The following is a 12,366-nucleotide window of genomic DNA, read 5'->3' as shown; positions in this document are numbered from 1 at the left end:
GGCAGCTTCCGGGTGGTCTGGGAGCCCCAGCACTGCGCCTAGCCTGCCCTGTGACCCCTGTGAGCTCTCCAGTGCCCCCACAGGGCAGGACAGGGCCCAGGGGTGAGGCTGTGTGGGGGGAGGACTCTCCGGAAGGATCCCCTCCGGCCCCCCACCTGTCCGGGCTGGGGGCTCTCCCTGGCATCCCGACCTCCAGCCTGCCTGCTCTCCATCTGCCCACATCCCCAAAGCAGCGGAGACCCCGCTGGGGACAAGCCTCCATGTGCACCGGCGCCCACAGCACGGAGCCCTCTTGCCGCCACGGCCCCCCGGAGCTGTTTTCCTCCTTGCAGGGGGCTCGCTCCCCAGTCCCTGGCCCCCCACAGCGGGGAGCTGTGGCGACGGTCATGCAGCACTGCTCAGACACCCACGCACCGTGGCTCCAGCACTGCAGGGGTCCCTGCGGAGCTGTGCTTCTCCCCACCCAGGGAGGGGGGTGTCATGCTGCCTGATGAGGGGTAGAGGGCTAACGAGGGATGAGGCTGCTGCAGTGTGAGGCTCCCTCATTAGTGGCCCTGGGTGATTAGCGCTCCCTGCTCCTCCGCAGCTCCCTACAGCAGGGTGATTAGCTGGGGTCTGGGTCCAGACCTGAGCAGGGACAATGTGGGGGGGGGCTCCCCTTGCGCAGGGGGTACTTGGAGCTGCAGTCAGGGGAGGAGAGGAAAAGCTACTGGGATTCAGTGCGAACCTGGGCCTGCCCAGTGCCCCACAGGGGCCTGTGGGTCTGCTGTCCCTGCTAACCTCCCTCTCCCTACGGCAGCAATCGCTCCAGGGGCCGTGATCCCGCTGCAGGAAGGCCGCCCCCACCACAACAACGTCTCCCGCCAGTTCTGCTTCAACAATGTGCTGCCCCCCACCTGGCGTGACATCTGGACCCGCATGCAGGTACTGCCTGGGGGCTGCGGCCTGGCTTCTCCCTGCCTTGCAGCTGGTGCCACAGTGAGGCCTCAGTAGCTGGCTTGGAACCCTTGAGCCCTTCATCGATTGCCATTTTGCCTCCTCTGGCTCCATTGCTAGCAGTAGTGAGGGGGACTCCGTGCACCCTAGAGCCGCAGGCAGCAAGCCCGGACGCCTGTGTTCTCTTCTCCGGGGGTTTCTGCCCCGGGTGCTGCTTGGACTCGCGTCCCGTCTGCGCTGAAGTCTTGGAGCTGCCAGACCCAACTTGGGTGACTTCGAGTCAGTGAATTTTTCCCCCGAGGCTCATCTCAGGTCTCTGTTCTAGGCCTGGATGGTGCCCCAGGATCAGGGCAAAGAGGGTCACTGGGGCAAAGCCCTGACCCTGTGGCACCAGCTCACTGCCATGGGCTGTGCTCAGAGCCTCGGCAGAACAGCCTACAGTGCCCCAGGCCCCAGCACATGGTTGCACAGGGACACCCTGATGTCCCCCCACTCTGCTGACTGATTTCTTCCCCCCCCAGATCCGTGTCAACAGCACCAGGACACTGCGGGTGACCCAGGCAGACAGCGAGGCAGACCTGCGGGAGCTGGAGCAATTCAGCATCTGGAACCTGCTCTCCTCCCTCCTCAAGGAGAAGATAAATGACACCTACATTGGCCTGGACCTCTACAGCCCTCAGACCTGCCTGCGTGTGGAGCTGCCTGAGCCAGACACCACCTACAGTGTCATCGTGCTGCGCTGTATGTGCCCCCAGGCACAGCCGCAACCTCCAGGCCCCATCACCTCCAGGCCCCCAACCCTGACTCAGCCACGGGGTGAGGGGGAGAGGTTAGAAGCAGCTCCCCTCAGCCCCGGTGGGGAATGGGAGTGACCAGTCAGGTGGCTTGCTGCTTGCCCCCTCTTCTTTCTGTTACATGTCAGGGTTTCTAAGCCTCCCCCAGAAGCACTGGGTGCTGCTGCAGCCCAAGCTGGGGCTGGGGGCTGGGCTGTGCCAATGCTCCTGCTGGCACCAACCCCACAGGGTCCTGGCTGGAGGGTCTTGCCCCTGTGCTCTGGCTCAGCCTGATGCTACACTGGGGCAGGAAGGGATTTCCCCTCTGGTCAGACTGGTACAGGCTGGAGGTGCAGGTTTGTTTGCCTTCCTCTGTAGCAGGGCACAGCCCCTGTGTGGAAGGCAGTTTGCCCAAAAGCTGAAGCTGCCCCATGGTCTCTGGCTGGCAGGGGGGTGGTTGCAGGGGGCAGAAGTGGACCTGAAGCCTGCAGTGTCCAGCCTGCTGGGGAAGGGGCTGTGGTGGGCAAGGTGCCCTCTAGGGGTGTGCATCTAGCAGGGCCTTGCACACCCCCTCCATTCAGGGTCTAGCCTCCCTGGGTCTCTGCAGTGGACACGAGGGGGGGGACCACGGTGATGCCCTGTCAGTGCCCTGACTGGGGGTGGGGGCACTTGTCTCCTCCAGGGTTCGACCCCAAGCTTTTTCTAGTTTTCTTCCTGGGGCTGCTGTTGTTCTTCTCCGGGGATGTGCTGAGCAGGTGGGTCTGTTTTCCTCCTCCCACATGGTCAAGTTGGGGGTGGTTGGAGAGCGTTGCCCTACAAATGCCCCATGTGCCCCACAGCTGCACCCAGACCAGGCTAGTCTCAAAACAGCTGGCTAAGACCAGAGTCCTTGGGGATCCAAGGCTTATGCGCTGGCCCAGTCCCAAACTCCATGGTACATACCCCAGGGCATCTCCCCAGCACTTTCCCCACCATGGGGCTCCTTTGCGGGCATGAGGCCGCTGTCCTGCCTGATAACTGCCTTGTGTGTGTGATCTTGGCAGGAGCCAGCTCTTCTACTACTCAGCCGGGATTAGCGTGGGCCTGCTGGCCTCCCTCCTCATTGTCATCTATGTGGTGTCACGGGTGATGCCAAAGGTGAGAGCATGATGCAGGGGCCAGGGCTGCCGTCACAGGTGCCCAGCTTGGGGTGGCGGGCATTAGAGCTCCCCATACATCTCATCCTCCTGTCTGCTGTGCCCTAGAAAAGCCCCATTTATCTCCTGCTCGTGGGTGGCTGGTCCTTCTCGCTCTACCTCATCCAGCTGGTCTTCAAGAATCTGCAGGAGATCGGCAGGGGCTACTGGCAGTACCTCCTGGGTGAGTGCCCCCAGGGGCAGGGGCAAAGGGAGGGGTCAGGTGGACAGGCCTGTGCTGTTGGGGGCTGGGGCATGCAAGGGTCTCCAAGCCCTATCTTGCATGTGGTCACATGCGGTCAGAGCCTGAGGAGCGGTGTGTTCCCTGCCTGGCAGGGGCTGGGGGTGTGTGCGCCACTCCGTGGCCCACAGTATAGTCCCCGCTGACACTCACACACCTCATGCCCACAGGCTACCTGCTGCTGGTGGGCTTGGGCAGCTTTGCTGTGTGCTACCGCTGTGGGCCGCTGGAGGACGAGCGCAGCATCCGCCTCCTGGCCTGGGCCCTGCAGCTCCTGGGGCTGCTGCTCATGTACGCAGGCATCCAGATCCGCCCCATGGCCCTGGTCTTTGTAGCCACCGCTGTGGGCACCAAGTACCTGGAGTACCCGCTGCAGTGGGGCTATGCCGCCTACCGGTAAGGTGGAGCACGGGGCGAAGGGTCATGCTGCGCAAATTGCAACCCCTGTGCCATGCCTGGGCCCTGGCATGTGTCTGAGACCCCTGGCTTCCAGTCAACGGAGAGGCAGGTGCCCGTGAGACCTGAGCATGAGCTCTGAGCTTCTCCACATGCTTAGGTGATCTGGGGCAGGCCGCTAGGTGGAGCCAGTCACTGCCTTTCCCCACCTCGTGGCTGGTCCCAACTGGGGAGGGGGTCCTGGAGCTGGCAACCACATACTGCGCAGAGCGAAGCCAGAGAGGGGCACGAAGGGGGGATGCAGGGCTGGGAGGACCCTTCCCCTCCCGCAGATCATCCCGGCCAGGGGCTGAGTGTGGCGTGTGCTGGCAGGATGGCGTGGAGGGCCACGACCAAGCCCAGCCCACCGCGCCTGCTGACAGAGGAGGAGTACCGGGCTCAGGGCGAAGCCGAGACGCGCCGGGCCCTGGAGGAGCTGCGCAGCTACTGCAACAGCCCTGACTTCTCTGCATGGACTGTTGTCTCCCGCATCCAGTCCCCAAAGAGGTACCCCCCCACGTGCCAGTTGTACCCCCTTCCCTTCCATGTAGGTGCCCCCCAGCTCCTGGTGAGTGTTTGGGCTGCTTGATCTCCCAGCACTTTTTGGGAGCAAGGGCTGCATTAGCCCCATTTCCCAGCTGGGGAAACAGGTGTGGGAGGGGCTAGGATGTCCGAGGTACCTCTGGCCCAGATGAGAAGGGGGTCCTAGCTGCGGCTGTGCCCACTAGACCACACTACTTCCCTCTATGTCTGCAAAGCTCCTCCATGCCTCTGTTTTCCCCATCTGTAAAATGGGGTTGTGCTCATGGCGCCTCCCCACCGGCTCCAGGTTTGCGGACTTTGTGGGCGGCGCCTCCCACCTAACCCCCAACGAGGTGTCGGTGCACGAGCAGGAGTACGGCCTGGGCGGCTCCTACCTAGAGGGACAGCTCTTCGAGGACGATGATGAGGCTGAGGACACCCCAGTGCCCCCCTCCCCCCGTGCCTATCTGTTCCTCGAGTGAGGGGGGGCACCAGCCATGGCCCCTCTGGCTCTAATCCCTGCAAGCCTTGAGGCTGGACTGTGTGGGGCTGGGAAGGGGGCAGGTCTGCGGGGGCTTTTGGGGCATGTGTTCAGTCTTGATGTCCCCTGTGGCCCCGTGCCCCCAGCTAGTGGCCTTAGCAGAGAAGCTGAGACAATCTGATGAGCCTCGGGCCCTGTCCCCCCCAGCCTGGCTGCTGGGGCTGAGGCTTGTGGGTGGGGGCTAGCCCTCACTCTGGGAAGGGCAGGGGCTCTGCACCAGGACCCCAGGGAGGAGGGGAATGCAGGGCCCTGTCTCCAGGGAGACAGACATCCATTTCCAGGAGCAGAACTCAGGCCCTGTGCACCCAACGCTGGCGTGATCGGCAGGCAACTTCTGAGAAGCCGTGTGTGTGTGTGTGTGTGTGTGTGCGCGCGCGCGCATGGGATGGGTGTGAGCAGCTCCTGCTCATGCTAACACTTACCAAAGACTCATGGGCTCACCCAGGGCAGGCCTGAAAAGCCTGCGATTGTGTGTGACAACCGTGTCCAGCCTGCCCTGGGACACAAATCTTCCAGGGGGCCCCAGCCATTCATGCTGCCTCCATCCTTATCAGGGCAGGAGCCTAAACCCTTTGGGCCCCTAGTCCTGGCCTGCCAGGGTTTCGTGATTGGGACCAGAGGGCATTACCCCCTCGCAGACTAGCCTAGAGCATCGTCCATGCACCAAAGCTGGCTCCGGGTTCTGCCTGCCATGTGAGTTCCCTCCCCAGAAGGCTTTGTCCTCCTGGTCCCAGCTGCCGGGACCTTCCCTTTGACAAACACAATGCTAATGCAACTGTGTAAGCAATAAACTCGGCCATAGCCCCTTCCCTCCCACCTTGCCCGGGCACCTGCCCTGGGGTCACGAGCCGGCAACCTATGCAACTGCTCTGTTACTTGCTGCAGTGAGAAGCTGAATGTCTGGCCAGGGGGCTGGGCTGGGCCGTTCCCAGCTGCCTGCACTCCCCCAGCCCCTCCTGGCTATGTCTTAAGTGTTTTTGGTTTTTTTTTCCTTTCCCTGTGGTCGGCAAAGCTTTTTGTTTCTTGTTTCAGTTCATTTTTTTTAATAAAGGGATGGTTTGTAGGCACTGAGTCTGTGTGGTGTGTGCCCCCTCCCCGGGTTAATGCTGTTCCCAGGGCATGGTGGGGAGGTTGTGCCAACCCAAAGCCCTCTGGATGGGAGCACGGGGCTGGGGCCTGTATCCCAGAACCCAGGTAAGTGGCTCCCACCCCGCCCCGGCCTGCACCTGCTAGTGCCCTTTGGACCCTGGCTTCTCTGCTTCTTGCTCAACTGCACCCTGGGTTTTATGGGCCCTGGGGGTTGGACTCGCTCTAGCTGCCAGGCAGCTGAGGGAGGGGAGCTTGCGGCCCACAGGGTCCTTAAACCACAGCTGGGGGCTGCAGCAGGGGCCGGGGTCTTGGGACTGCTTATACTCATGTGCCCGCCGTCCCTCTGCAGGCACCCAGTCAGTCCTGCCTCCACCATCTCTTGCCCTGGCAGCCTAGGGAAGTTGCACAGCTTCCACGTGCCTCAGCTTTCCTGTCTGTAAAATGGGCGGATTTCCCCCCCACTCCCCAGGTCCCTGAGCTGCAGGGCAAGGCCCAGTCTCCTCTCTCCTTTGCAGTCTCAGGGCTGCCTCAGCAGGGCAGGAAGGAGGGGGTGGCGCCAGTAGGCGGGTCCCGCCAGGCTGAGCGAACCTTGGACAGCTCCATCCCAGCCAGGTCCCTGCCTCCCCCGAGCCGCTCTCTTGCTGCCATCAATCTGCTCGCCCAGGGCAGGTGAGTGTGTGGAGCCCTGGGTAAACCCCCTCTGCCATCCACCCCGGGGTCCCAGTGGCCCCTGGCTTCTTGGGGGAAGGGCCCCATGGCCCTGCCCTGGCCCCAACACTGCAGGGGGAGGAAAGGGGCTGGTTTTCCATGGGGGTGGCTCTGGCAGCCTGGGCCCCAAGGCTGCAGGGAGGGCCAGGGGCACTGCCCCTTTGCCCCCCACTCTGGGCAGGGGGGAGCAGAGCCCCAGATGCCAACAAGCCTCAACAGCTCTTCCCAGACCCCATCACAGCTGCGGGTGAAGTCAGGGGCGTCCTCACGGCAGGATTCCCTGCCAGGGGATCACTCGTGGCCCCAGAGCCACTAATGAACCAGCTTGTAACGAGCCGGGCCCCAGATGCTGGCCTAGCCCTTGCTCCTGTCCCCCGGCTGCATGTCAGGCCTCCCAGCTGAACTTTTTCCAACTGATAAAAGTTTTACAGCCGGGCATAGGGCTGGTGAACCAAAGGTGAAGGGTGCTGGGGCCTGCAGGATCAAGGGTGCAACCTAGGCCCCTGCTGCCCCCCTGTTTTGCGGGGTCAGGACAAGTGCAGCCCTGGCTGCAGCAATGGGGGCCCAGGAAACCCAGCCCCGAGCCCTCATGAGCCCCCCTCCCAAGCCCGAGGGCTGGGATTTGGGTGTGTTCGCAGCCAGCAGCTCCAGGAAGCGTAAGCAGGTGCAAAGCCAGAGTGTTTCCTGGTTCAGGCGGCCAGAAGCTGGGCAGGCGGGAGGCTTGGGGCTGGCGGGGGGGTTCTTATGTGTCTTTGCCCCCCACCTGCCAGCTGGGAGCGGGGGGAGGGGAAGGGGATGACCTCAGCCAGGGAGCAGAGACTGGAAAGGCAAACAGGTGTGCCAGCTCCATGGGGGCATGGGCACAGAGCCCAGGCATCCGGGCTCCCAGGCTTGGTGGCCCGGCACATGTCTGTGCCCCTTCCCTGCCCGGTGTTGGGGCAGGGAACCCAGGCATCCAGGCCCTCCCGCAGCCGGGCTCTGAGCATAGGAGACACTTGCCCCATCCTCGGCCTGTCTGCCCGGTAGCCGGTTTGGAGCCAGGCGCCGGATTCCTGGGATCCGGCCCCCGCCATGTCCTGCCGGCCCAGCTGGGCCACGGCTCCCCAGCTTCCTGTGCTGAGTCACGCGTGGCCTCCTGCGTGTTAACCCTTCAGGCCCCTCAACACGGGTTTCCTGGCTCTTGTCCGGCTGATTTCCCCCGAGCCCGTCTGTGCCCCCTTGGACTGGGCACCCCAAGGGGATGTGCCCAGAGTTCAAGCCCTGCCCTCCCCCAAGCCAGGGGCCGGGAAAGAGCCCAGGTGGCTGGAGGGAGCTTGAGCCCTGCTGCCATTAGCTGCCCCCAGCCCCGAAGACCACAGGCATCCTCACTCGGTCCCTTGATGGGAACGGGCCCCAGGCGCCCTGGTCCGGCCTGGTGGGGACTTCACTGCCCTCCCAGAGTCGGGGAGGGAACCCAGGTGTCCTGGCTGCCCCCCCACTCAGCTCATGCTCCCCCCTCCAACCTGTGCAGGGGCCAGGGCCGGGGCCATGGAGGCGAACCCATCGGTGCTGGCCACGGTGGGGGTGGGCGACCTGGTGCTGCTGGACCCCCTGAGTGAGGAGTCGCTGCTCAGCAACCTCCGGGAGCGCTTCCTGCACAAGGAGATCTACGTATGGCTGGGGGGTGGGCAGCATGGGCTGGGGGGGCACGGGGCGAGTGTCCAATTTGGGGGGGGAGAAGGGATCAGCTGCTCCCTCCCAGCTGCTTGGTGCCCAGGCCCTTGTGCCCTTCTCACCCGCACGTGCCCCCCACTCTCTGCCCCCTGCACTCTTCTGTGCCCTCTTCCTGGATCACCCCCAAGTGCTGCCCTTGCACACAGCCTCCCTCGCACACTTGTGCCCTTGCATGTCCCCAGATGCTGCTCACTCATGCCCTCCTGCACCTTCCTCCAGGCCCTTGTGCCAAAGGAAGGACGCTTTGCATCCTTTGCACACTTGTTCCTCTTTGCCTGCGCCCCTTCACACACTCACAGCCCTTGTGCCTACCCAGACCTACATCGGCAATGTGGTGATCTCAGTGAACCCGTACCGCCAGCTGCCCATCTACTCTGCAGAGATGGTGGAGCAATACTGCAATGGCAACTTCTATGCCATGAAGCCACACATGTGAGTGCCCCGGGCTGGTGGGGGGAACCAATGAGCGAGGCCCCCACCCCTGCCAGGGAGGGACATGAGGTGCCCCGCTTGCAGGTGGGGGCTGTCTCTGGGCCCCTGGGGCTGATGCATCTGCCCCCCGCAGCTATGCCATCGCTGAAGACGCCTATAGCTCTCTCCGGGACCGCAACCGGGACCAGTGCATCCTCATCACCGGCGAAAGCGGTGCTGGCAAGACTGGTGAGGGGGGGTGTACAGGGGGCAAATGTCTCTGCTACCCCTGGAGGCTCCTTGCTGCTAGGGGGGTCCCAGACAGGATGGGTGGGGGGGCTGTAGTATTGCCCCCCCAGCTCTGCCCTGTCTCTGCCAGAGGCCAGCAAGCTGGTGATGTCCTACGTGGCGGCCGTGTGCAGCAAAGGCGCCGATGTGACCAAGGTGAAGGAGCAGCTGCTGCAGTCCAACCCTGTGCTGGAGGGTATGTGCCCCCCATCCAGCCCCTGAGGCTCCAGCTGCCCCAGAGGAGGGTCCTGGAGGGGTCTGGGGTGTCAGCCATGCCCCCAGTGTTCCCCTCTTCTCTCCGCAGCTTTCGGGAATGCCAAGACCATCCGGAACAACAACTCCTCCCGCTTCGTGAGTCGAAGAACAGGCTCCATGGGGCAAGGGGGGCAAAGCCCCACAGGGAGCGAGAGTGACCGTCATCAGGGCGCAGGGTGGGGAGGGGTCCCTGTGGCACTAGGGTGCCTAGGGCTGTCCTGGGAGGCAGTGCCCAAGGTGGGGGGAGCCCCAATGCTTTCTTGGCTGCAGGCAGAGGTAGCACAGGGTAGTGGGGGAGTGAGGGCTTGCCCAGGGTCTGCCCTGGAGGGGGCCAGGGGCAGGAAGCCGTAGAGACGCCTGCAACGAAGCAGGATAATGGCAGGCAATGTCCCAGCCCAGCCCTGCGGACCCCCTGCCCGCCCCCCAGGCCCTTGACCAGTCCTTTCTCCCAGGGCAAGTATATGGACGTGGAATTCGACTTCAAGGGCGAGCCCCTGGGAGGCCTCATAAGCAACTGTGAGTGCAACAGTCTCCCTTCCCTGCACGTGTTGCACGCACAAGGCACATATGCTGCACATGGCTTTGCTGCCCTCCAGCCGGTGATGTGCAGGCGGCTCCCCCGAGCACTGAACTGGGTGCTGGGACCGCAGCAGAGCCTGAGTTCAAGACTGGGTCTTCCCCATGGTGCTCGGGGTGGCGCAGCTGGGCCCAGGGCAGGTGCAGCCCCATGCGCAGATGATGGGCGGATGGTGCTGGCCCCCGTCCCACTGATCTGTGTCTCCCTGGCCCAACCCAGATCTTCTGGAGAAGTCCCGCGTCGTGTGGCACGTCAAGAACGAGAGGAACTTCCACATCTTCTACCAGCTCCTGGCCGGGGCGTCTGATCCGCTGCTGAGTATGGCCGCGCCGCACCACCTGTGGTCCCGGGCATGGCGGGGCTCATGGGTGCTGGGCGGGGCTCATGGGTGCTGGGCAGGGCCCTGTAGGCCTTGGGGTGGGGTTGGACACCATAGGCTCCATTGGCACAGGTTGGGGTCGGGTAGTACAGGCCCCACTGACAGGGTGATGGAGGATGGGCACCATAGGCCCTGCTGGCACAGGTTGGGGCTAGGTGGTATAATGGCATGGCGATGGGGGTTGGGCAACATCGGTATGGTGATGGATTGGGCAACGTAGGCCCTGTTAACACAGGTTGGAGTGGGGTTGGGGTTGGGGTTGGGGTTGTGGGTAGGACCTGTTGGCATGCTGATGGGTTGGGTGGTGTAGACTCTATTGGCGCAGGTAGGGGTTGGGTGGTCTCGGCCCCGTTGGCATGGCAAGGAGTTGGGTGGTGTAGATCCCATTAGCTCAGATTGGGGTTGGGCAGTGTAAACCCCACTGGCCTGGCAACAGGTTGGGTGGTGTAGGCTCCATTGGCAAGGTGAGGGGTTGGGTGGTGTAGGCCCCATTGGTGCTGTGATGGGGCTTGGGATCTGGGGGGTCCACATCACCACCGTGGCCCATCCCCTCCCCTCCCCTCCCCTCCCTCAGAGCGGCTGAAGCTGCAGCGCGACTGCCGGCACCATGGCTACCTGGGTGACGAGAACCCACGCCTGCCGGGCATGGACGATGCCACCAACTTCCAGGCCGTGCAGGTACAGCTGCTGGCACTGGGCCAGGGCATCCTGGGGGGGCTCCCCTCACCCCTGCCTGACCCCTGCCCCCTCCTCTCCATGCAGGACGCCATGCGGATCATTGGCTTCTCAGAGGCGGAGGTGATGCAGCTGCTGGAGGTGACGGCTGTGGTGCTCAAGCTGGGCGACCTGCAGCTCAGCGGCCAGTTCCAGGCCAGCGGCATGGACGCCTGTGGCATCCAGAACATCCAAGGTTGGATGGGAAGGCACCCCAGGATCGGGGCCCCTGTGTGCATACCACACCCAGGAGAAGCCCTATATGGAGCCAGGAGCTCATGCCCCCTACCTGACCCCCACACTGGTCCCCTGCAGTGCTGCGGGACATCTGCGAGCTCATCGGGCTCCAGGAGAGTATCCTGGAGCAGGCTCTGTGCTCCCGCACCGTGGAGGCCAAGCAGGAGAAGGTGGTGACGGCCCTCAGTGTTGCCCAGGTGAGCCCCTTCCTGCCCCAGGCCCCCTCAGGCTGAAGGCTTGGCCTCAGTCCCCTGCTGTGGGAGCCCCCCGTGGGGTCCCCAGGGCCAGGCCAGGCTGTGCTGGAAGGGAAGAACAGAGGGGCTGCATGGCTGAGTCCCGTCCGGGTGCGGGCCTGGGCCGGCTGCCCATAGAGTAACTCCCGGCTCTGCTCCCAGGGCTACTTCGGGCGGGATGCGCTGGCCAAGAACATCTACAGCCGCCTCTTCGACTGGCTGGTGACCCGCATCAACGAGAGCATCCAGGTGAGGGCAGCCGGGGATCGAGCCCCCCGTGGGGGCCCAGCTGCAGCCCCAGTGGCCGCAGAGCCAAGCTGAGTGCTGTGAGGATCTGAGCACCACAGATCCCACCCCCCAGATCCCACCCTCCAGGCAGGACCCGTCTGGGTTTTGCTGGTGTTGGGCTGAACCCATGCCCTCCCCGCCGCCCACCTGAGCCGATCCCAGAGTCCCAGCGATGGTTCCCGATGCCCCGTCTGCTTCCTAGGTGACTGCGGGCGAGCGGCGGAAGGTGATGGGCGTCCTGGATATTTATGGCTTCGAGATTTTCCAGGTATAGGGCTGGGTGCCCCCAGCTGGGGGTCGTGGCAGGAGGGGCTGCTGGGAGCAAGAGGAGATTGGGGTGGGGGTCAGCCTGAGGCTGGGGATGGCAGGGGCAGCTGGGGACTGTGGGTCAGGAGTGAGGGCATTGAAAGGGCTGGACGGGCATGGGGCTGCGGGGTGGGAGTGAGGGGCACTGGTAGGACGGGGTGGGCAGGGGGCTGCGGGGTTGGGAGTGAGGGGCACCAGCAGGGCTGGGGGGGCAGAGAGATTCAGGTCAGGAGTGAGGGGCACCGGCAAGGCTGGGGGGCACAGAGGGCTGCAGGTTAGGGGTGAGGGGCACCAGTACAGCTGCCTGGGTTTCCCAGCGTCCCCTCCCTCCCCCCCAGGACAACAGCTTTGAGCAGTTCATCATCAATTACTGCAACGAGAAGCTGCAGCAGATCTTCATCCTCATGACCCTGAAGGAGGAGCAGGAGGAATACTTCCGGGAGGTGACCCCGTCGCGCCGGCCTGGCCGGGGGGCTCTGCCAGGCCCTGCTGCTTGCTCTAGTGCCCTTGGGCTGGGGGGTGCCTGCCCCGGCCCCCTCCCTCCC

At 64.0% G+C, this 12,366-nt stretch overlaps 2 protein-coding genes across 4 annotated transcripts in view; both read left to right on the top strand.

Moving 5' to 3' along the window:
• NEMP1 (nuclear envelope integral membrane protein 1) overlaps positions 1-5,590 on the top strand; it is a 5,909-nt gene extending 319 nt beyond the window's left edge. For 2 of the 3 annotated variants that reach the window (XM_019556398.1, XM_019556392.1), the window contains exons 2-9: positions 800-924; positions 1,458-1,677; positions 2,392-2,464; positions 2,753-2,846; positions 2,954-3,068; positions 3,296-3,521; positions 3,894-4,067; positions 4,390-5,590. In XM_019556398.1, the coding sequence (XP_019411943.1) occupies positions 800-924; positions 1,458-1,677; positions 2,392-2,464; positions 2,753-2,846; positions 2,954-3,068; positions 3,296-3,521; positions 3,894-4,067; positions 4,390-4,564 (1,202 nt within the window). In that variant the 3' untranslated portion in view covers positions 4,565-5,590. Of the gene's footprint in view, positions 1-329; positions 601-799; positions 925-1,457; positions 1,678-2,391; positions 2,465-2,752; positions 2,847-2,953; positions 3,069-3,295; positions 3,522-3,893; positions 4,068-4,389 lie in introns of those variants that run through there. The other variant, XM_019556405.1, reaches the window with a different exon arrangement.
• A 120-nt stretch (positions 5,591-5,710) lies between these two features.
• Positions 5,711-12,366, top strand: part of MYO1A (myosin IA) — a 12,721-nt gene continuing 6,065 nt past the window's right edge. The window contains exons 1-14 of the mRNA XM_019556278.1: positions 5,711-5,817; positions 7,931-8,070; positions 8,450-8,565; positions 8,699-8,793; positions 8,924-9,028; positions 9,137-9,183; positions 9,540-9,603; positions 9,884-9,982; positions 10,618-10,721; positions 10,806-10,953; positions 11,073-11,191; positions 11,390-11,476; positions 11,718-11,783; positions 12,160-12,264. Coding sequence (XP_019411823.1) covers positions 5,727-5,817; positions 7,931-8,070; positions 8,450-8,565; positions 8,699-8,793; positions 8,924-9,028; positions 9,137-9,183; positions 9,540-9,603; positions 9,884-9,982; positions 10,618-10,721; positions 10,806-10,953; positions 11,073-11,191; positions 11,390-11,476; positions 11,718-11,783; positions 12,160-12,264 — 1,386 coding nt within the window. The 5' untranslated portion in view covers positions 5,711-5,726. The remainder of the gene's footprint in view (positions 5,818-7,930; positions 8,071-8,449; positions 8,566-8,698; positions 8,794-8,923; positions 9,029-9,136; positions 9,184-9,539; positions 9,604-9,883; positions 9,983-10,617; positions 10,722-10,805; positions 10,954-11,072; positions 11,192-11,389; positions 11,477-11,717; positions 11,784-12,159; positions 12,265-12,366) is intronic.

The sequence above is a fragment of the Crocodylus porosus genome, unplaced genomic scaffold (assembly GCF_001723895.1).
Source record: "Crocodylus porosus isolate Cpor-Errol unplaced genomic scaffold, CroPor_comp1, whole genome shotgun sequence".
Classification (NCBI taxonomy): domain Eukaryota; kingdom Metazoa; phylum Chordata; order Crocodylia; family Crocodylidae; genus Crocodylus; species Crocodylus porosus.
The sequence above is the reverse complement of the archived record's forward strand: the minus strand, read 5'-3'. Positions and strand labels throughout refer to the sequence as shown.